Consider the following 23,659-nt stretch of genomic DNA (forward strand, 5'->3'; position numbering starts at 1 on the left):
TGCAACAAGAGTTTCCTCTACAGCAGCTCTGGACATGGGAGGAGGACAGCACCCATTCTAGTCAGAAGGTCAAAATCAGAACTATCTGCCTCCTGAATTTGTCTTGGTCCACAAGAATGGAGCAGCTGGATGACATGACCCAGCCATGGGCACTCCCAGCCCAGAAAGCCAAACGTGTCCTGGGCTGCATCCAAAGCAGCGTGGGCAGCAGGCCAGGGAGGGGATTCTGCCCCTCTGCTCTGGTAAGATCTCACCTGGAACTCTAGCACTGAACAGACCTGCTGAAATCAGGTCACAGGAAGGCCACAAATATCACTGGAGGGCTGGAGCACCTCTAGTATGAAGAAACGTGAGAGTTGGGATTGTTTGGCCCAGAGAAGAGAAGGCTCTGAAGAGATCTTATTGCAGCCTTCCAGTACATGAAGGAGGCCTATAGGAAATATATGGACAGACTTTTTAGCAGGACCTGTTGCAACAGGACACAGAGTAATGATTTTAAATCTGAAAAGATTAGATATAAGAAATTTTTGTACATTGAGTATGGTGAAATACTAGCACAGGTTGCCCAGAGTTGGTGGCTGCCCCATCCCTGGAAGTGTCCAAGTCTTCACTGCAAATTCAGTAGCCAGCCTTGTGTCCATCTATTGGTTCAGAGAGCATAGTGAAGCACTTTATTAAAGTGCTAGCAAATTAATTGTGACTTTAAAAGGATTATGAATAAATTTTCTGTCTCTGAAGCATGATTTCAGATTTGGGGCATAGTAATGACTGGGGATATTCTATAAAAAAAAAATCGGATCTAGTTGAAGATGTCCCCACTAATTGCAGGAGTTGGACAAGATGACCTTTAAAAGGTCCCTTTCATATAAAACTATTTTATTTTTTTATGACTAAGAGCATGGAAACATTTTTTGTAAAAGAAATTGACCACAACCTCCAGCTTCCAGACAAGAGCAACAGAATTAAGAATTCAACTGTCATATGATGTTTTGTCATACTTGTGTTTTCTGAGGCTCATTAATTCAACCCCTTACATTAAATCCTTAAAATTCAACAGCTAAACTAGAAATCATGCTTCTGAACTTTACTCCAGACAAAGACAAAGAAATAGGATATGACAAGACTAAAAAGAATAATTGTTCAGGATGTCTGCTTCAAGGGAAATCTACATATCATGTCAGCGGGGGCTATAGGAGAATAGGAAGAAGGATAGGAGAAAGCTACTAGCAATGTTTTGCTATTGTGACATGAGTTGGTACCCTCCATGCAATCCATGAAAATCAGACAGGCTCTCCAGAAAACAGCAACCATATTTTACTCGTCTGAATATCTCCTATGTTTACAACAGGCAGCAAAACCTAGATGTTTTAAAGTAGTATTCCAGAATCATCAGTGCGACCAGCAGTAATTCCACTCTGTATCTAGACACTATTTCAGAAATACTTTCAGGGACCTAAGAAACACTTCAGTGTGTTGATTCACACCTAGTATTGCTTAACCTCAACTTATGAATTTGAAGAAGGGAGGTCTTTAATCAAAGTAGGTCAGAAGTACAGACATAAGCCAAATTCTAACTCCGCACAAAAGATTTCGCTGCAATTCTAAGCAATTCACATCCATGATCTCTTTTCTTAGTTAACAAAGACAATACTGAAACAATTTACACTTGCTTTTATGAGTAAAAAAGTTACAAATGCTCATATATGACTCAATCATTATATGCTGATAGATGTGTTAAAAGTTTTCTTTACTAAGAGAGTACTTTTATGTTTTCAAACCATCCAGTAAAGGCTTTTCAATTGTTCCTGACCATCATGCAGTTCAGTGGGATTCTGTATCTCTGGGAGAACACTGCTAAGAAAGACTCCAGAGGACCACGCCTTTCACCTATACAGCATTATACAAGTGATCATTAGATTTAGAAGTGTCAATTGAGTTAACACAGGGTAATCACATCTTACTTCACAACCAAATATGCGGTACATTAATTTTTTTTAAAAGGCTGTATTTCTCCTGTATTTGGGACAGCAATACACTAATTAGAGAGACAGGCAGGCACACTGCCAAGAGCACCTGTCTGATTCACAGAAACTACATCACGGAAAGCAACTCTATACTTTGACAAACTCCAAGAGTCTGCAGCCATGTACTCTACTGTTGTGTAAAAATGAAATATCTACCTTGCCTTCTTTCCCCACCTTCAATCCTACCGCTTGCTTCTCAAAAAGAAACTACATACAAAGTATGTTTCCCAGAGAGAGACTTCAAAAGCCTAGATATTATATATAACAAATACCTCTTCTTTTACACCTAGTTAACAACCTATAAAAACATTTCCTTCTTAAGCAGACAGACAGGACAGCTGAAAATTATCCTTGTCAACGATGCTACCAACCTGCAGTGTCACTGATTGATAAGTCTCTACAACAGGATGAAATCAAAGTCAGTCGAAAAATGCTTTGTTAATACATCAAGTTTTGCCCTACATGAATACCTGACACTACCTCCAGTTTATCTCTAACCTCCAGACTGTTTTCTGCTACCTACCTGTACATGATCCTAGAATCCAACAATTTTATTATTTTACATTATTAACAAATCAAATATAAAATACACAGACTATTTCCACTCTTTCACTTTATCTTTTTATTTTATTATTTTTTCCTCCTGATAAAGACTATATTACTGCTTTATTATTCAATCTCAGATGACAGAAATTTTATAGGCAAGACTTAAAATCCTAATTTCTACTTAAGATGTAGCTATTCTGGAACTCTATGTGCTGTCTGTAAAGTTTCTTGGAAAGTGGAAACCACCATTAAAAATGGAAGGCAGTAAATAAGATATTGGTAGCCATAATGTTGTAAAGCTCAACAAATCTGATTTAAAAGTTACTTCTTTAAGTACAACTTTTTTTCTTTTTTTAGAGCTGTTCTAGGTAATCTCAGAGATTCTCTTAAGTTTTCCTAGTTCAGCCCCATGATGGGGGAAGGCACTTTTCACTAGATCAAGTTGCTTAATATCCCTTTGAACATAACCTTAAATATTTCCAACGAGGAGTCACTCACATTTGGGTAACCTGTTCCTGTGTTTCACCACACATACTCATTGTAAAAAATTTCTTCTTTATACTCAAACCTAACTGTACTCTTTGTTTAAAACAATTACCCCATGTACTGTCACTGAAGGCTTTGGCAAATAGCCTTTGTCTTCCTTGTAAGTACCACTTAAAAACGAAAAGGTTGCACTTCCTGGAGCCTCCTCTTTTCCCGGCTGAACAACTGCAACTCTCAGCCTTTCCTCGAAAGGAGCTCCAGCCCTTTAGTCACTCATGGCCATCCTTTGGACCTAATCTCTTTCAGTCTGAAGCCATTTTCTCTTGTCCTATCATTACAACAGCTTGTAAATAGCTCCTCTACAGCTTTCTTCTAAGTCCCCTTCAGGTAACAGCGGGCCATAATTAGGTCACCTTGAGGCCTTCTCTCTCCAGGCTGAACAACCACAGCTCCAGAAACCTGTCCTTGTGGGACAGGTCCTCCAGGCCTCAGATTATCTTCATTGCCCTCCTCTGGACTCATTCCAACTGATCCACATCATTCTTACATTAGGAGCCCCAGAGCTGGATGCAGAACTCCAGGTGGTGTCTCACTGGAGTGGACCAGAAAGGCAGTAACACATCCCTCAACCTGCTAGTCATGCTGCTTGTGATGCAGCCCAGGATGTGAGAGGCCACTGGGGCTGTGAGTGTGACTGCGTGACTCTGATCCTGATGGGTCATGTTGAGCTTCGTATTTGCCAACACCCCCAAATCCTTCTTGTCAAGGCTGTCCTCAGTCCATTCTCTGTCCATAATATATTTGTGCTTGGAATTGCCCCAGCACAAATGCAGCACCTGGCACTTGGCTTTGTTGAACGTCCCAAGGCATGCAGGGCCCACCTCTCAAGCCTATTCAGGTTCTTCCAGATAGCACTCCTTCCCTCCAGCATGCTGACTGCAACAGACAGCTTGGTGTCATCAGCAAACCTGCTGAGAGTGCACTCAATCCCACCATCCCGACCACTGAATAAGATGTTAAACAATGCTGCTCCCAATACTGACACCTGAGATGCTCCAGTCATCACTGTCTCCATTTGGTCACCGAACTCAGCGTTTAAGACTTTGCACTGGATCTCTCCTTTGAAACCCCTAGCTCTTACTTGAAAGATAACTGCATTACTTTTGGAATCAGTACATGTTTCAAATAAGTGACACCAAATTTTAACAGTCTAAGGTAAAATAGAAGTTTGAACGTCTCCAAAGGGTTACTGAGAAATCCTCCAGTATCAGGTTCACTTTTCAATGAATCAAATGTGTATTTGGCGGCACCCAAATCGTCTATTGCTTAGGTATTTTAAAAGTTAACTGAGCTTTCCCAATTGCACTTGTCAGTTGGTTCCTTGAGAGTTTCATAAAAGCTAAAATTCACAATGGTTGATGATTGTGGGAACTCTGCACATCACTTCGGATGTGAGGAGTCCCCCAAGACCACGTCGAGAGCCGAGACCCCGTCAGGGGGCTCGGAGATCTTGGCATGATGCCCGGAACACTTGGTGGCTGGATTTTGATCCTGCAAATGAATTGCCAGTTTGGTATGAGGGCTGGAAGGTGTCACAGGTTTAAAGGGTGTTTTTATAAGGTGTACACAGGGTGAAAATATAAGTTTTAAAAAATTTTGTATAAAGGTAATGGGGACAAGATGGAGGGAACAAGGCGTGTCTCATCTTTCTTCCTTCTTCTTCTTGTTCTCCATCTTCTGCTGTGATGTTGGCACTCAGGGATTGGTTTGGGGAAGGGGTGCACTGTCCAACATGGGTGATAGGTATTGGAAGGTAAAGGTAAATATGATATACGTAATTTGTGGTATAAGAGACTGCGCAGCCTTGGGAGCGGTCGGAGAGCGTCGTGGCTGCCTTGCTGGTCAGACCTCTGTCTGCCAGGGAGAAAATTTTGTAGATAAGACTTAATAAACAACCTGAAGACCGAACAACAGAGAGTCCAGTCTCATTCTTCAGAGCCTGCGGTCGCTCCCTGGACCACCCAACTCACCTCGGGGGCAGAGAACAAGCAGCCGACCCCGAGAGATGATAAAAAATTATGTTGCTTTCCCCACACAGGTCACTGATAAATAACTTTTGACACAACACAAAATAGGACAGTCAGATCTGTACTGCTACATTTACATCTAAATTTACTACTTAATTTTTTAGCTTGTCTTTTCAAGCCATGATCTTCTAGGATAAAAGCAAATTTTCTTTTAAAACAGGAATGCTGACATCTAAAATTATTAACATCTGGAGAAAATCATTCACATATACTTAAGAAGTCAGTAAAGTAAGAATGCTTTTCATCCATTAAAAGCAAAGAAAACCATTCAGAAAGAACACCTCACCTGCATCAGCTCTGGACCGCTGACCTGGTGATTTTCCAAATGGGGTCTTCATTCATCTGTGTTTAAGTGAGCAGCAAAGCTGCTGGACTAGGGTGAAAATCCAGTTCTTTCCAACTTCCAGGATATCTTTTTAGTCTTAGGATGACACAACCACTTATTAATCCACCATTCAATCAACAACTTGTCCTTCTTCAAATGTAGAAGATGCTCTTTCAATTACAGTACTCTGAAAACAAAACAGATGAAGTTTATAAGTAGCTTGATTTTGAAATAAAAATATTCCATCTTAACCAAGTCCCACTTTAATGTTTGTTTTCATATGCAACAGGATATTCCTTCACATTCTGTTATTCTGAGAACATTCAGCAACACAGGACATATATGGCTAAACAAATACAAGGGCTGCTACTTTTATCTCCTAATCACAGTAAATTTCCAGGTCACCATGTCAATTACAAAGAGAAAGGAAAGCTTCTTAAAAACCATTGAGCTTAACACAGGGAGGTATGACTACTAACTTAGAGAAACTGTATTATCTTTACTGGGTTAAAGTACCAATCAAACTATCTAACCAATCTATTTGGTTAGAAATAATATGCTCCCACTCACATAGCAGAACAACTTTGCCTCACACAAGTTTAAAAAAGACTGGTGAAAAAAATGCAACACAAAAGCTTTTAAAAGCACTGATTTCACTGCAATGACTGCTCATACCAGCAATTTGTTGAGCAGGTCAATAGTTCATAGACCTGATGATTCATACATCTCTTTAAGTTTCTGGCAATTCTTTCCACCTAAGATCATCAAATTCCTAAAGCACTTAGTCATCACATTCCTCTAGATAAGGGAGGTAACTGAGGACAAATTTTTAATATCCTTTTCAGGAATTAATAACAGAAAATTTTTGCCATGTGAAAAAAATCCAAGCATTACAGGTTAATTTATTTCAGAATAACATTTCTGGGCCAGAAACATTTATGTATAAGAACTCACTACTCCAGTGTTGCTTACAAAAGAGACAAATGAGATCAGATCACTTAAGAAATGTCACTGCTAATCTGTGAGAGATGGGGCCGGTCTAATCTGTGAGTCAGCACTGTCTTCCACCTTTTACTTCAGTTTTGGAAACTGTTGCCAATTATCATACAGGAGTTAAAACTGGAAGAATGCCCCTAACTAGTGATCCAGACAAGGGAAAAAGTGTAGCTTAAGCTAATGACTTTCTGAATAACGGAATATAAAGGTGACACATCTTGAGGTATGGCAAAACTGTTACACAGAAAAATGCATTTACATCTAACACTTGACAATTCTTTCATGAATTGTACCCAATAACTTCTTGGAACAATACAGCAACAAAGAGCAATACATCTAGGAAAAATCGGTAGGGAGCAATCTGCAAATTTCAGAAAGAACTAACTTAAGCAATTTACAGTCAGGAATTCATAAGAACTTGTGAAATAAAAAAATTATTTACAGACACATACTAGTTTTCCACATTTCATCTCATCCTGAAACCTACCAGCGTATACCCAACAATGCCAAATGCTACCATGGCAACAATATTCAACAATATTCCAACAGGAAGCAATTAGTTTGCTTAACTACTTTACTAGAAATACAGCATAAGGATTATTTTTCTACTGAACTCAGATGGATCCTCCTATGGACCAAAACACATTAATATAGAAGCATCACAGATTATGAAAAACCAACTCTAAAATCGCAGCACTGCTGTGATATACTACCATACTCAGTCTCACAGGTACTGCATAAAAATACAAGAGATAACTATTCTCCTCCAGAAAAGCTATTGGATGAGAAGTAACTGTAATCTTGTATTTTATCTTCTGATCTAAAAACCCCCACAAAACTAAAAGAACAATCCCTCCAAAACATAAACCAAATCACCATCACAACCTTCACAAATCCACAAAATGTGAAAAATCTTCAGATTTAGACAATAATACACCCTTTTACAGTAAGCTGTTGAACTGTTATTCAAGGTAAGTATTTTGTAACACCAGTATTACTCACTTTGCCCTCACAAGATTTCCAATTCATAGTGAAAATATAAAGTACTAGATATTTTGATTGCACTGCTTATGCAGTTATGTATAGAAAAATAACTAAACCACAACAAAAGATACGGTTTTCTACCAGTTAGGTTTTTTTAATAGAATATTCCCAAATTTGAAATCATGCTTTGGAGACAGAAAATTTATTCATAATCCTTTTAAAGTCATAATTAATTTGCTAGCACTTAATAAAGTGCTTCACTATGCTCTCTGAACCAATGGATGGACACAAGGCTACTGAAGTTAAAACCAGATCCAGCTGTTTAAACTGATTTTCTAGAAACTAAGCCAGTAACTGTTACCAGTTCAAAGCCCTACTGAAGATGAAACTCTGCTTTCCTAACACCAGTATTCTGAATTCAATACATTTCACTTGCATAGTGACAGTTTTGAAGTTACTAACAATGAGGCATTTTCTGAAAACAAACTGATGCACTTTAAGAACACTCTGAATTTTAAGAATATGTAAGTTAAGTCTTACTTATTTGATTACAAATACACTAAACCCTGTACAACTTAGAATTCTTAAAAGTGATAAATGACAAAATATCAGACTTAATGCCAACATGCAAATATCTTGATGTCCTAACATGGAAAATCATAAAGAGAAGATAATTAAGTCATAAAATGAAAAATCTTTTACTGCAAGTTTCAAGAAACGTCATGCTTCACATAAAGGTAGGAAACACAAAACCAAAACACACTTCTGATGCACTCAGTCGCAATAATCTGTTCTGTGTAGAAAGAGCAGATATTCCTTGTTTGGCAATATGTAAGATGACCTATGAAAAAAACAACTTTTAAAAGTCATTCTGTTGATAGTGGCAGATACGCTAAAGTAAATACAACATAAGTAGGGTTTTTTTGGATACAAAGTGACACATCCAAATCGACTTTACAGACGAGACTTTACAGACTGCCAGTAACTTCTGGAAGAGAAGTGCAACTGCCTACAACTGTCAAACACCCATTTCCCCAACACCCAACAGCACAGGTCATGATCAGTGCAGCTGCAGGTTTCACTTAAAGACAGACATTGTTTTGACTTGTGAGCCGCTACTCACCAGCCCAGGTGTGCTGCTTATCTGTTTTAACAAGCCTTTCTACACAGAAGCACACTTTAGGAAAAAGTGTGGAAATTGATGACTACTTCATCTGATAGTAGTCTAATTATTGCAGAGTGTTTCAGAGGCTATTAAGTGCTAGATTAAAAACACTAGCATTATAAATTGTCAGACATACCAGTTCTACTTGACAATAGTGGAATCATACCATCAAAATAGGCAGAAAGACATGACATAAGGACAGAAAAAAAAGTCATGAAAAAAATTTTTACAGTATAAAGGGAAATTATGGAAAAACAACATGCACAGATTTCTTACTGTGAAATATCCCCTTTCTAAAAACTTAATTGTTTATAAACATTAAAATGTTTATATGAGCTTTTAACTCCATGAAAATAAGTGTAACCACCTAAAATAATTCTCTAGCTTACATTTTACTTAACATTCATGTCTCTATTTCCATAAAATTGCATGCATTTCACTGCAACACATGGCATAGTGCTGTTTAGTGAAAGCTTCATGGCTCTGCTATCCACTGAAGAGGGATGCTAGCAGACAAAACCAATGATAATTAATGCTGACACCAAGCATCTCAATTTTAAGTGCCTCACTCCTAACCAGCATATTTAAATTTTACTATAATTAACACAGAAGGAAGTATTTGCTGAGGAAATGCTTTAGGGGTAGAGAAGTTTGGAAGGAGAGGAAGGGTAATTGCATGTATTGCTTGCATTTAGATGATACAATTTCTGCCAAAAGTGGCAGGCTTGCACTTTCTCAGCTCTGTTCCAGCTGTCAGAGCCACCAGTGATCAGGCTTTCTGGCACCACCTGGCGGGCTTTAATATTTTTACCTTGCTATCTAAAACACTTCTGTACACAACTCACTGAGAACTTCCGCTGCTTGCTGCTCAGGGGAGGACCAGCGCTTCACAAAAATGTTCTGGGGAAGGAGTCATTCTAAACTGACATGCAGAAACTAAATTCCTTGGTAAGCAATTGTGACTTCCATAAATTAGCTCAGAGCTACTGCTATATGTTTCAGATTAAGTAGTAGTTTATTCCAGCACTAACAAGCTGGATGAAGAATGTTATTCAGCATGTTAGTCTGTTATTCAGACTCCCTAATCCTTATTATATGAGCAGAAAGGATCATTCTATGCAAGTCTTCTGCACCTGCCTCCCCAAAGGCAATCTTACTGTTAAAATTTCTCCTAAATAATGATTGCAATAAAAATATGCTGGTTTTAGTTTGTTACTGTTGGATTTCTTTTTTCATTACCTAATAAAAAAATCTCAAATGCTTTCCTGTGGTACAAGAATTCAGCAACTCAAATTACAAATTTTTGAAATATCTGACCAGCTGAATCAGTGTTTAAGTTATTAGGAACTTCTTTTATTCTCTACTAGGAATTTGTGTAGGTAGTATGATCTGATGTCTGAGAAGAAAGTACAGTTACAGTACCTGAAATCTGAAGATAAAAGTGATTTGCAGCTGACAACTGCGGAAATAATACTTTTCAGAAACATGCTTATTAACTGAAAGACAACAAATCAAGTACAACTACTGCTCCACTATCATGGCCTCTGCAGTTTTACCTCTACCCAGAGAGGTGCTGTCTACAATTGTGCAGAAACAAACAGCACTGCTGTGCAACTGTGTGTGCATATACACAAACACACCCATACCACTGCACGGGTACTGCTGTATGGGGCTTTGACCTGGTCTAGGGACAGAAGTCCCTGCGAATGGCAGGGCAGTTAGACTAGACGTTCTTTAAATGTCCCTTCCAACACAAACTACTCTCATGACAGATATAAACTCACAAAATTCAAAGTTAACTCCACATTGCAATGCCATAGTGATGAACTGCAGATTATTCAGGAGAAGACTAGAAGAATCTGAAATTTGTGCACACTGTCTTTTGCTGACAAGGTGTCTTTAAAATTCAAGAGACAGCACACTGCAATTTCTAATTATTTACTAAAAATTTTAGCATAAACAAACGGGTAAGTTATTTACCATAATGAAAAACAATATAAAAAGGTTTGCTGGTAAGTTCTTGGGGTTGTAGGGATGCTACTCTATAGCATCTACATGAGCACTGCAGGGCATAGCCCTGGGGGAAAGAAAAGGTGAGTACCCTGCAGAAATGACACAACTTTGTTCACCTCTTTTCACAGAGGTTGCTGGAATCAGCTGAGTGGACACTGCCCTCTCTTGCCACTCCTGATCCATTCCTGTCCCTCAGGAGAGTGCAGCTCTGGGTGGCAAACACAGCTGAGCCCAGTGGAACAGTTAAAAGCCCTGGTGCTGTTGGGAACCTGTGGAAATCCAGGGAACCAAGCCCTAGCAGAGTGAAGAGGGCAAAAGCAGAGGCACTGGGGTGGGAATCAGCCACGGGGAACAAAGCAGTGGCACAGCACAATGTGAATGATCTTGCTTTCAGGGGTCTGTCATTGTTTTTCATTGTCTCAGGCCTGCAGGACAGGGAGAGCCAACTGTGGGGAGCACCTGCCATCTTGTCTTTGTCCTAGCTGCCACAGAGAACTAGATGGAGGTGGTGAACACCTGTTTTTGTCTATAATGCACCTTCTCTTCTTGTATACTTTTGTTATAATATTGCTGCTATTACTGTGCATTTCTTATTCCACTGCTGTTCGCTTTCACCAAATTGTGATCTCAAGCCATAGTCTCTGCTTTCGTCAGGAAGAAGGAGAGAGGCTTATTTGGAGTTTAATTTGTGGCTGGCATCAAATCACTATTCATTGGTGCCCACTGTGAGCCGCAAAAGGGTTAAGGGAACTTTGGTCTAAGAATCTGTCTTATTAGGTACAGAATTCCCAAGTTATTGCTGTTCTATTTGTTCACGGAGGTGCGATATTTAACCCTGCATATATTCCTATACATGCTTGCTATGATGATATTTTTAGAGAGTAGGGAGAAGCATCAGGATTGCTTTGTTGCTGTACTGTGTGACATGATAATATCAATGGCAATAAAGGCCATCTGGGATGTGTGTTCAGTGCTGTTCACCAGTCCTGGCCTTGGCTGCTACCTCTGAGGATTCATTAATAATAGCACCTAGCCTGTAGAGGGGCCAGAGAACAATGATTTTTCTCAGCCTTTCAACCTTTTTTCCTCCTTTGAGCCTACTACAACAGTTTTTGAGAATCTTGAATTCCATTTGAATGTTAAAGAAAGCATATTCTAATTGCAATGTCTGCCAAATTTCTTCAGTGCAGTCTAGAATAAGTGAAATCTAGAATAAATTAAGTCTACACAATGTTTTGACTCAGCAGACACATTTAGGGAAGCTGTTCAGTGAACTGCCCTGAACAGACTGAGTAGTCTGAGCTGAACAGTCATGAGTAGTATGGGATGGTGGAGAAAATAAGCCAGCTTTTAAAGGAGCATGTTGCTCCAGTGGTTTGGAAGTTCACCCCTGAAAAAGAGAGGACCTTGATAAAGTGGCAAAATATTTGAAAGAAAAATGCTGTGACAGCTCCAGAGAGGCATGAAGTTATGCAACTTGCTGACACTTGTCAGACACTGCTTGTGTGTCTGACAGCATGCACAGGGGAAGGAGAAGAAAAGCAGAGCAACAGGCAGCAAGGCGACTCAAACGGCAGCTGAAGCAGTGGAACAACCCATCCAGCAGCAGCTGCCCCTGTACAGAAGAAAAAATTCAAAACAAAACAATTCACATGGTGAGGAATGAGGACCCTCAAAACCAGAGGAAGAGACAGGGCTGGACATAATCACTTGATCCCTATCCATGGGTGAGCTCTGAGATACACAACAAGATTACAGCCTGGTGAACCCTACTCATCTGGCTGCTTGATGTTGGGATATCGTGGCAAATGGTACAACACTAGATGGCAATGAAGCCAAGCAATTAGGATGCCTGTTCTGGAATGCAGGCATTGACCAGGGGATTTAGAAAAGACCAGAAACTCTCAGTCTCTGCTGTCAAGTCTGATGGAGAGGTATTTTTGCACAGATGACCTTTTAATGCACCAACAAGTGGAACACCATGGAGGCAAGGTATACCGCACCTGAGAGAATTAGTTGTAATGGAGGTAATCGGTAAGATTCAAATAATGAGCAGTCCCCTATAAATACAGATGAATCCAATGTGCACAAAACATGTGTGAAGTTAACACATGTGGTAAAGTTCCTACAGAGTGTGCCAGTGTCACATGCCAACTCATGGCAGAGAAGTCATAGAGGGAAGGAGGAAAAAAAGTGAACAATTTGGCTACCAAACTCCAGCTATATAAAGGAACTATCTCCATCCCAATACAGGACTGCATCTCATCTGTGAAATGATTGTCCAAGGACTTACAACAACGTAATGGGAAAATTAAAGAGGACCAACAACAATTTTAAAATGACTATCCAAAATTTAATGAGGAAATGTCCCATGACCTGCCAGTACAGATCAGAGCTCCTGCTATTAGGCAGCAGGTGCTCCCCAGCTAGAGAGAGAGGGTACACACCACAATGTGTGTAATTTGTGGTTCTAGATGCATGACCACTGAGAACACGTGAGGAAGTGGGATGGAAAACCTGCCTCTGCTCTAGCAGTACTTCTGTTGAGATGAAGAATAAACACCACATTAAACTCTTTGATAATAAATGCAGGTCCAGTTTTCCTTGGGCAAGACCTCAGAGAGATTAAAAAGGTTGATGTTATTTCTCATCCTCTTGAAGGGACCTCCAGGTCATATTTACAAGAAGTAACAAGTACCATGACCAGACCAAGAGATGCCCTGTCTCTAAATGGGAGGGGGAAAGGAATGATCACGTCTACTGGAATGTGGATCTGATGCCCTGGCACATAAGACCAGTAAGAATGTAAGGCTTTAATTGGCACCAATGCACTGACGCCATCAAGGTATCCAGGGGCAGAATCCATCTCTATTTCTGGGGTGACTGGGGGATCCCAGCAGTTGACTGTGAAAGCTGAGGTAAGCATGACTGGAAACAAATGACAAGAACATTCCCACAAGAATCTGTGGTTCTGGGTGCCAAGAAGAGCCGAGTCCAGAGGAGTTGAGTGGAGATGTCAAAAGTAGTGTCATTGGTTCAAGAAGCCACCAGGAATGATACAGTGGTGCAGTGTGACATGGATGGCCTTGCTTTCAGGGGTTTTTCTGCCATTGTTTTCTGTTGTCTTGGGCTTGGGGACAGGTAAAGCTGGCTGTGAAGAGCACCTGCCATCTTGTCTTTCTCCAGGGAAACCACACAGCACTGAGTACAGGAACAGCCACCATCCTGTCTTCACCCTGGTGGCCAGGCAAAGCTAAGTCATGGGGATTAACACCTGTTTTTGTGCGTAAAGCCTTCTCATTTTCTATACTTTTGTTATCAGCATTGCTACTATTACTGTATGTTTCTTATTCCACTCCTGTTTGCTTTCAGTAATTGTTATGTCAACCCATAGCATCTGCCTTTCCCTCCTCTCTTACTAGAAGGGCAGGGAGAAGAGACGTGTCTTATTTGGAGTATAGTTTCCAGCTGGTATTAAACCACCACAGTTATGAAGATAAGAGTAAAACCAGGAAAGTTGATGTAACTTAGGAATCCTAAAATAAATTTGGTAACACTATAGTAGAACAATAACTATGAACAGTAATTACACTGAAGAATTATCCCAAAGGTCTAGAATTACATGGGTAGCTTTATAAAGGGTACTGTTCTTTCAGAAGGCTGCTATCTCAGGCAATGCTTTGAGCAAGTTTCATTAAACCTATCATCTTTTAGCACATGTCCTTACCACAGCTCTCAAAGTTAGGAACGGTGATCAAGGTGAAAGGTGGATTGATTTTGTTTTAATTCATTAACTTGAAATATTAGTATAGTCTTACAAGACCACATGTAGATGGTAACCTATGAAAACTGCATTCAAAAGTTCTTACACACATGTAAAATAAAGAAGAATGGAAAGAACAGCCAGAGAGAAATCCTAGAATTGCAATTTCCATTGTTTCCTATCCAGCCTTTTTATTTTCTCAATTAGCAAAATGCAGCAGTTAGAGAACCCAGTACAGTTTGTGCTTTACTTCCATTACATTTCCTTAATGTTATATCATTAAAGCAGCCTCTCTCACTTAATCCAATTCAGCATTACAATGGGTGTAACTTTAAATAAACTCTGACAGTGTGTATTTGGGTTAATTTGTAAAGACAGCAGTAAAAACTTCATTAGAGCTGGGATTACAAAACAGTACTTTAAACAAACGGGCAAGTTATTTACCATTATCTTTTTTAATTTCAGAGACTTAATAACACCTTTATAGGATCAGAGTATTACCTTGCAAGACTAATTTTCAGAACTCCCTCACTACACTTCTAAACTGCAAAAAAGCACCAGTGAAGAGATCAGGAGGGCACAGGATTCTCAGTCACCATGTTAGAATGATTGTTCTGATTTAAGAAAAAAACATTATAGGCTGAATGATAAAAAGATGTTGTTTTCTCCAAGCTTGTAAGTAATTTTTAGTGTCTACATCGACATGTATTTTAGCATACCCTTATGCTTACATATATTTGTATGCACACGTATTTGCAGTATCCCTCATCATTGTGGGAGATTCAAGGTACTAAAAATAAGAGTCTTCTTATCTGCATTAGAGCACCCATCCATCAATAGTATGAAAAACCAAAAAACCCAAGGAAATAGGACCTATCACGGTCTACTGAGAAACACCAAACAAACATCCAAAACACAGCGTAATCGTGTTAAAATCTATCATGCAGGAGAACTTCTTAAAATTACGGGAAGAACATATTATACCACATTTGATGGCAGGAGTGGATGTTCCTTGAAAAGCCCTGGATTCCTGGGAGAAAAATCAATTTCAGAACTCTAAGCACTATGCAAAGAAGGGCAGGGTTTATCTAAAAATGTTCACATATAAATACGTGTTGTAGTTTAAAATGAGTAAAATCCATAGGTGAAAAAGTGCCTGTGAGATGTGGAATTTCCCCATTGTTTTCCAGCCCAATATAAGAGTCAATAGACCTAACTAGTGCCACATCACTGAAACTGATTCCTGAAATTCAGCTTTAGGGAGTCAAGGTCTTTCCAAACAGCAAGAAATACTTTCCTGAAAGTTTAGGTATCTAGAATCCAATGCCTACTCTTCTGAAATGTACCAAGGGGTCACTTTCTAAATTGTCTAGATCCTACTGCATACAAAGAATAGAGTTATTTCAGACTTTCTAGGCAACTACGAATTAAGATTATGCCGTCTTGATTCTCCGCTGACTGGCTTGATATTTTATATAGCAGAATATGAATATGGAATTCTGGCCTCAAGAATGCTATTGTTTTCACCTGCCATTCGGGTACTCCTCAGAAAGATTATCTGGCTTGCTTCCTTTGTGGGTCCTTTAGTGTGGAAGGTAACATTTTCAACATACTTGAACACAAAACAAAATATCAAGTATGTATGACCACAAAACAACTACTTTTTGGCTTCAGGGTTACAAAGGCCCAGGCTGTACCAGCCTAGGGTTTTGGGGTTTTTTCTTTTGTTTGTTTGGTTTTTTGTTTTTGTTTTGTTGGTTTTTTTTGTTTTTGTTTTTTTTTTTGGTATTTGTTTTTTTATAATGGGGAAATGAAAAAAAACCCCAAACCCTTACTACAAATTGCCTAAAGAATACTAGCAAACAAAACCAGAGGTTGAAGCGCAATCCATTAGAGACCTGGAACTATCAGTTCCTTGCACACGGGTAAGAATCTCAACATAACCTGTGAAAAGCTCCATTGTTAACTTGCATTATCTGTCCACATACTTGAAGAAATCACTGCGTAGGAAACTTTAATATGTAGTTATTGTAAGGAAACCCTACTCTAGAGGTTCACAGAACTGTGAGCTCAATGCGCAGAAATTCTTCTCATAAATAGATTTCTTTTTGAGGGCTCTTGTAGCTCAAACCCAGATGGAAATTAAGCTCCAAACTACCACTTCCCTTCCTCCAACAGCTCCAGTGAGAAAGGAACAAAAAGGCAGAGATTATGGATTGAGACAACAATTCACTAGAAAAACAGCAATGAGCTAAGCAACACAAACACTAGTAGCAACAATACTAATAACAACAGCGTATAAAAGCGGGTGATCATATGCAAAAAATGCTTATAGAATTCCAACTGACCCAGTGTTACCATGTCCAGTGATACACAGATTACTTAGACAAAGGAGAATATTGCAGACTTTACCACAGCCACCATCTTCTTCCCTGAGCCCAAGACAATGAGAAACAACGGTAGACAAATCATTTTGGGAAGTTTAGGAAGGACGTTGACACATTTGAATGCATCCAAGAGAGGGCAACAAGGCTGGTGAAGAGCTTGGTACACAAGCCCTATGAAGAACAGCTGAGGGAGTTAGGGGTATTTGGCTTGGAGAAAAGGAGGCTCAGGGGTGACCTTGGTCACTTTCTACAACATCCTGAAAGGTGGTTGGAGCTAGCTGGGGGGTTGGTCTTTTCTCCCACAAGAACAAGAGGACACAGTCTTAAGCTGCACCAGGGGAAGTTCACGTTAGACATTAGAAAAAAATTTTCCTTACGAGAGTGACTGGGCACTGGAATTGTCTGCCCAGGGAAGTGGTGGAGTCACCATCCCTGGATGTGTTTTAAAAAAGAGTGGATGCAGCACTCTGTGCCATGGTTTAGTTGATGAGGAGGTGTTTGCGCCGGCTAGCTATATACAGACACGAACGGGACGGAACTTGCTTTGGAATGCGTCTAGAGCTGTTTACTCCTCAGCATCAGCCTCATACATGATTTTTCACATGTAGCATGTGAGCAGCTCTCACTCTAGCCAGCAAGCCAAAGAATTTTGCTGTTATAATCTACCAAATACCCGTCTTAGCCAATTACACAGAGCAAAAGCATACTGACAGACAGTTTAACTAATCAACATGAACACACGTAGCTTGAGTTAAAACAATACTCCCTTGTTCATTTATAAGAAATCAATGCATAAAAGTCTATTCATAAAATTTAGCCTTGCTATGGATACTTTCTGCAACTTAGAAAGCTATTCTGAAACATTAACATAGGTCTATTGTTCTATTCCTCACATCTTCTTGCAGCTTAACAAGATGAATCAGCAATATTAACAATTCTGTCATAACTGAAGCCTGTCTGTTTTGTCACAAACCTGAAACCCTCTAACTTTATAGATTCCTACAGTGTTAGGTCATAGGTTAGACTTGATCATCTCAAAAGGTCTTTTCCAGCCCAGTTCATTCTGTGATTCTGTCTCCACTCATGCTCCTTCCCCAGGCCTAAGACAAAAAACATAATGTACAAATCCCCTAGCTGGACTGCCCACACACTCTTCTGTTGGCTCCTTTGCTCTCCTGAAAAAACAGAACAAAATAATGGCCGTTCTGCATCATGTTCCCTTTTCCTCCAATTTAAAGCCACACCCTCTAATAATGATATGGGTGCTATAAAATAACCTGGCCCTGCCCACGCAGTTAAAGGCTCCATCTCCCTCCGGGCAATTGTGATGAAATTAACTCTGTCCTAGCCAAAATTAGGACAAGTGTGAAATTAAGGTCATATAATGAGGATGAAGAATTACAGATCAGAAGTTTCAATGTGCTTTAACTGTTAACAAGGGAGGGAGTGAGGGAGAATACAGAGGATTCTGTATTGGCATGCTCTTTCTTTTACTGGTAGTATGTATATGAGCAGTTGCTTCCCATACATTTTACTACAGTGGGAATTTTTGTCCTGCATTAACCAAGATGTGCTAATCATATCTCGCCTCTGCCAGGCCTAGAATTAGCACCTTCATGTTGCAAATTCTTTCCTTCTGTCCCTGACCTCAAGTTTCCACTGTGATGCTTTATTTTACAGACAAGTACCTTCTGTGGCCTTGACATCTGAGACAGGAAACTGTGCTCTTTAAGTCCTTACACCTTACACCCCGTGGCTCAAACACTGCCCTCCAGGGACTTTGTTCTTCAGCTCATAGGTTGGCCACAAGGGTGATGTATACGAAGCAATAGAAGAAGAAAAGACAGAAGCAGTAACATGAACAATCATACAATGTACAATAGCTATCCAAATAATTAAAAATGCAAATCCAATGGCAATCATCAACCCAAGTCTCATTAGCCACTTCCCCTACCCTCTGAGTCCCAAGGATCAAACTACGGACATAATCCAGGAATTGGTACTAACTCCTAGAAAACTGTTTTGGTCTTGGAGTGATTGGCAGCAATTTCTTTTAATTCTGCCTTGGGCTTCTTCAGTTAATGCCACTGCATTGTGAACAGTGATACAATATTCAGTTTTATTAAGATTTAACATTCCACATACCCCTTGCTCACTCAATAATAACATATCTAAAGCCCCTTTTGACACTTCTTTGGACTTGCAAGTTAAGGTCTCTGAACACATACCTCATCTACTCACTGAGAGTATGTATCTTCAATATAAAAGGTTCTCATGCAAAACAGAAACCAGCTCTCATACAAAAGGTTCTCATGCAAACACATCAGTCCACTGGGCCCATACTCTGTTTCTCCAGAGGACAGAGTACAGCTCTGGAGAAGGGCAGAGGAAGACAGGGAGAGCGATCCTTCCTCACTCTGGGCTTCTTGGTGGCGAGCATCCCCAAGTTGTTCTTCCAGGGGTACCACCTATACGGTCCAAGTTCACACAAAAAATCACAAGGTTGGAAGAGACCTTTAAAATCATTGAGTCCAACCCATGCCCTGACACCTCAACTAGACCATGGCACTGAGTGCCACATCCAGTCTTTTTTTAAACACATCCAGGGATGGTGACTCCACCACCTTCCTGGGCAGGCCATTCCAGTACTTTATTGTCCTTTCTGTAAAAAACTTTTTCCTAACATCCAATCTAGATTTCCCTTGGCGCAGTTTGAGACTGTGTCCTCTGGTTCTGTCAGCTGCTGTCTGGAGAAAGAGACTGACCCCCACCTGACTACAGCTACCTTTCAGGGAACTGTACAGAGTGATAAGGTCACCCCTGAGTCTCCTTTTCTCCAGGCTAAACACCTCCAGCTCTCTCAGCCATTCCTCACAGGGCTTGTGTTCCAAGCCCCTCACCAGCCTCGTTGCCTCCTCTGGACGTGCTCAAGTGTCTCAATGTCCTTCCCAAACTGAGGGCCCAGAACTGGACACAGCACTCAAGGTGTGGCCTCACCAGTGCTGAGTACAGGGGAAGAATGACCTCCCTGCTCCTGCTGGCCACACTATTCCTGATACAGGCCAGGATGCCATTGGCCTTATTGGCCCCCGGGGCACACTGCTGGCTCATGTTCAGCTGGTTGTGGACCAGCACCCCCAGGTCCCTTTCTGCCTGGGCACTGTCCAGCCACACCGTCCCCAGCCTGCAGGGGGTTATTGTGGCCAAAATGCAGGACTCGGCACTTGGAGTTATTAAACTTCAACTTACTGGACTCTGCCCATCCATCCAACTGTTCCAGGTCTCTCTGCAGAGCCCTCATACCCTCCACAAAAGATCAACACATGCTCCCAGCTTGGTGTTGTCTGCAAATTTACCACGAAAGACTCAACACCCTCATCCATGTCATCAGTAAAAAATATTGAACAGAACTGGCCCCAGCACAGACCCTGAGGGACACCCCTGGTGAGCAGCCACCAGCTGGATGCAGCACCATTCACCAGCACTCTCTGGGCCCGGCCATGCAGCCAGTTCCTAACCCAGCAAGGAGTGGTCTTGGCCAAGCCATTGGCTGCCAGCTTTCCCAGGAGTGTGCTCTGGGAGACAGTGTCAAAGGCCTTGCTGAAGTCCAGGTACAACATCCACAGCCTTTCCTGCATCCACCAGGCGAGTCACCTAGTCATAAGAGGAGACCAGGTTGGTCAGACATGACCTACCCCCTCCATGTTGGCTGAGTCTGATACCCTGGCCATCCTATAAGGGCTGTGTGATGACACTCAGTATCAACTGCTCCATTACCCGACTACTGAGTAAGGTACAAGCTACCTGGCCTAAAATTACCAGGATCTTCCTTTGCACCCTTTTTGTGAATGGGTGTCACAGTGGCCAGCTTCCAGCCATCTGGAACCTCACCAGCGAGCCAAGACTCTTGGTAAATGATGGAGAGCGGCTTTACAAGCTCATCTGCCAGATCCCTCAACACCTTGGGATGGATCCCATCTGGTCCCATAGATTTATGAACATCCAAGCAGCTCAGCAGGTCTCTGACTGCCTCCCCTTGGATAACAGGGAGAACATTCTGCTCCCTGACACCACCTACCAACCCAGGAGGACAGTTGTCCTGAGGACAAGCCATCTTCCCACTAAAGACAAAGGCAAAGAAAGTGTTAAGCACCTCTGCCTTCTCCTCATCTGAAGTTACTAAGTTCCCTTCTGCATTCAATAGAGAACAAAGGTTGGTCTTACCCTTCCTTTTACCATTAATATATTTGTAAAACCATTTGTTATTATCTTTTACAAAAGTTGCCAAATTAAGTTCAAACTGAGCTTTGGCCTCCCCAATTTTTTTCCTACATGCCCTAGCAAGCCCCTTAAATACTTCCTGAGAAACTTGACCCTCCTTCCAAAGATGATACATCCTCTTTTTATTCCTCAGTTCCTTCAAAACCTCATTGCCCATCCATGCTGGACATTTGCCTAATAGATTCATCTTTTGGAACACACAGACAGTCTGTTCCCATGCCCTCAAGATCTCTGTTTTGAAGCATGCCCACCTTTCCTTGACTCCTTAGTTTTTAAGGGCTACTTCCCAAGGAACTCTCTGAATAAGTCTTCTAAACAGAGCAAAGTTTGCCCTCCTCCAGAAGTCCAATGTAAAAGTTGCACATATGCATGGCAGCATACCCCCTTGAGATCTGTGTTTGACCAGTGATAACTCTATGAGCAGTTGCCGTCTTTCACGCACTTGGATACAGTAGGAATCTTTGGATGCACTAACCAGGATGCACTAACAAGGTTTTGCCTCCTCCAGGGCTATAATTAGCATCTTCCTGTTGCAACTTCCTCCCTTTTCTGCTATCTAAAGTTGCTGTTGTGCAAGTTTACCTTATGGTAAGCTCCTTCTGAGACCTGGACAGGCAACTGTGCTCTTAAAGTCCTTACATCTGGGTTATATCAGAATCACTTTTTACATTAAAAATTACCTAAAGTCGTGACTTTGTATTCTTTTAAGAAAATAAGGGCTGTTAATGCAAGTAGAAACCCAATAGCATGTTTTTCATCAAGTAACATGTAAAGAATCTCGCTTCACAACATATATGTTACAACTATGAGACAGTTTTCCCTGATCTTATTTCAGCACACTCTGTGCTAAGAACACTGTAAATAAAACAAAGTCCATGATCAAACATCAGATCTGAAACAGGAACTGCTGTTGCCCAAGCTGTTGAAACTCCAAGACAGCAATGTTTTGATTTCAGATTTCTTATTTCAGAGCAATAAAAAAAATTGCTCAAAGAATACAAAACCTAAACACAAAACAAAGCAGCAGTGTACGATATGGCATATCCTAAAAACAATCTAAAATACCTGAACCTGATCTAAAGATTACATTTGAGAAAAATACAATTCAGAGATCAAATCCCAAGCAAGCTCAAGCTTTTGCCTACAGACCCCTAGTTGATAAGTTAAAGAAGGCTTCTAAATTACTTTTACATTTTTAAAGACCTTTTCTATAGAACTCAATGAAATTTTTCTTTTTCTCCAAATCATGTAAATCAGTATTAGCACTTTCTTAGTAGGATCTTTTAAACTTGCTGTGATGCACCGATTTAATAAGAGTTCAACAACTATTAAGGGGAAAGTTGAGCAACCCTTACACTTGCTTAATTCTAATTGCATAGCTTTTTTATAAAAGCACAGTTCATTATTTCCATGTTCATTTGAGCTCTGCTGCTCTCACATTCACAACATTTTAAGTACATGCATAATGACCATTTAAGAGATGAGGTAAGCCTTAACAGGCGCACAGCAGCAGTTGCTACTGGTACCACATAAGCACGTTCAAATGCTTCTATCAGGGGTATCAGGTTAAAAAGTCTGTGCCACCAGCAGCATGTAGGCTTGCCTGGCTGCCCATATTTACCATACACTGGTTACCCTTCCAGACTGGAAGGTCTCTTTACCTCTCAAAACCACTTGTCACTCTACAGTTGCTAAAGCTATCTGCCACTATGAAATACTGAACTAAAGTAAGCCAAGAATTCTCTCACTTCTTTTAAAACACCTTACTCTGCAACCACTGCCTTACGTTCTCTCTTTACCCCTCCACCTGACTTCAGCCTTTGGTCTTTCTTGCATTTAAGTCATTCTACCATTGCTTCACAGGAAAAGTCCTTCAGTCGTTTGACCATAACCAGTTCAATCAGTTGCTCAACTTTTTTTACACAGTTCCTCATACCAATAATCTTGGGATTCCCGCAGCATTTTTTTCTATCCTAGGCTGTTTGCAAAACCAACCAAAGCTAACAGTACACACTTTACTGTAGCTTTTGGCTTCTCTCTGAGGGCTCCTTGTCACAAATAAAATTCATAGCCATCACTCTGAAAAACTCTACATTTCAGTCAACATCAGAAGCATTAAAAAAGCATAAAGCAGATCACAGAAAACAAACCAAAAAAGTCTCAGTGGTTGTCTTCACCAGCGCAACAAGTAACACTACAAATTACAGTTGCAATCCTATCCAGCCCACACCATGCTGCATAGAAGACATGGGGATTTACCAAGCTCTGCTGCAGTGGGTCTTTGGTTAAGTATGCATAAACAAGAATTGTTCAACGCTTATTTCTTTGAGTTTTAGTGATCCATTAGCAGTTCACAAATTTTTTTCCACTTATAAAAACCTATGCCCTTAACAAAGATATATTCTTTATACTTATCCATTTCACACCTTTGATACAAACTCTGACATATTAATCAAGAACAATACAGTTTCTTTCTGAAAGAAAAAAAATCAGTTTTCCTAACTATATATCATTATAAAGAAACTTAAGAAATTTTGATTAAAGTTTCATTATGAATTTTCTTTTAAAATTTTGAGGCCACATCCAGGCTAAGAAGTACTAA

General features: G+C 40.4%; 1 protein-coding gene across 3 annotated transcripts in view; it reads right to left on the reverse strand.

Moving 5' to 3' along the window:
- SPIN1 (spindlin 1) overlaps positions 1 to 23,659 on the reverse strand; it is a 62,742-nt gene that overhangs the window by 17,851 nt on the left and 21,232 nt on the right. For all 3 annotated transcript variants that reach the window (XM_030969293.1, XM_030969295.1, XM_030969294.1), the window contains exon 2: positions 5,430 to 5,655. In XM_030969293.1, the coding sequence (XP_030825153.1) occupies positions 5,430 to 5,481 (52 nt within the window). In that variant the 5' untranslated portion in view covers positions 5,482 to 5,655. The remainder of the gene's footprint in view (positions 1 to 5,429; positions 5,656 to 23,659) is intronic.

Source organism: Camarhynchus parvulus, chromosome Z, assembly GCF_901933205.1.
Source record: "Camarhynchus parvulus chromosome Z, STF_HiC, whole genome shotgun sequence".
NCBI lineage: Eukaryota > Metazoa > Chordata > Aves > Passeriformes > Thraupidae > Camarhynchus > Camarhynchus parvulus.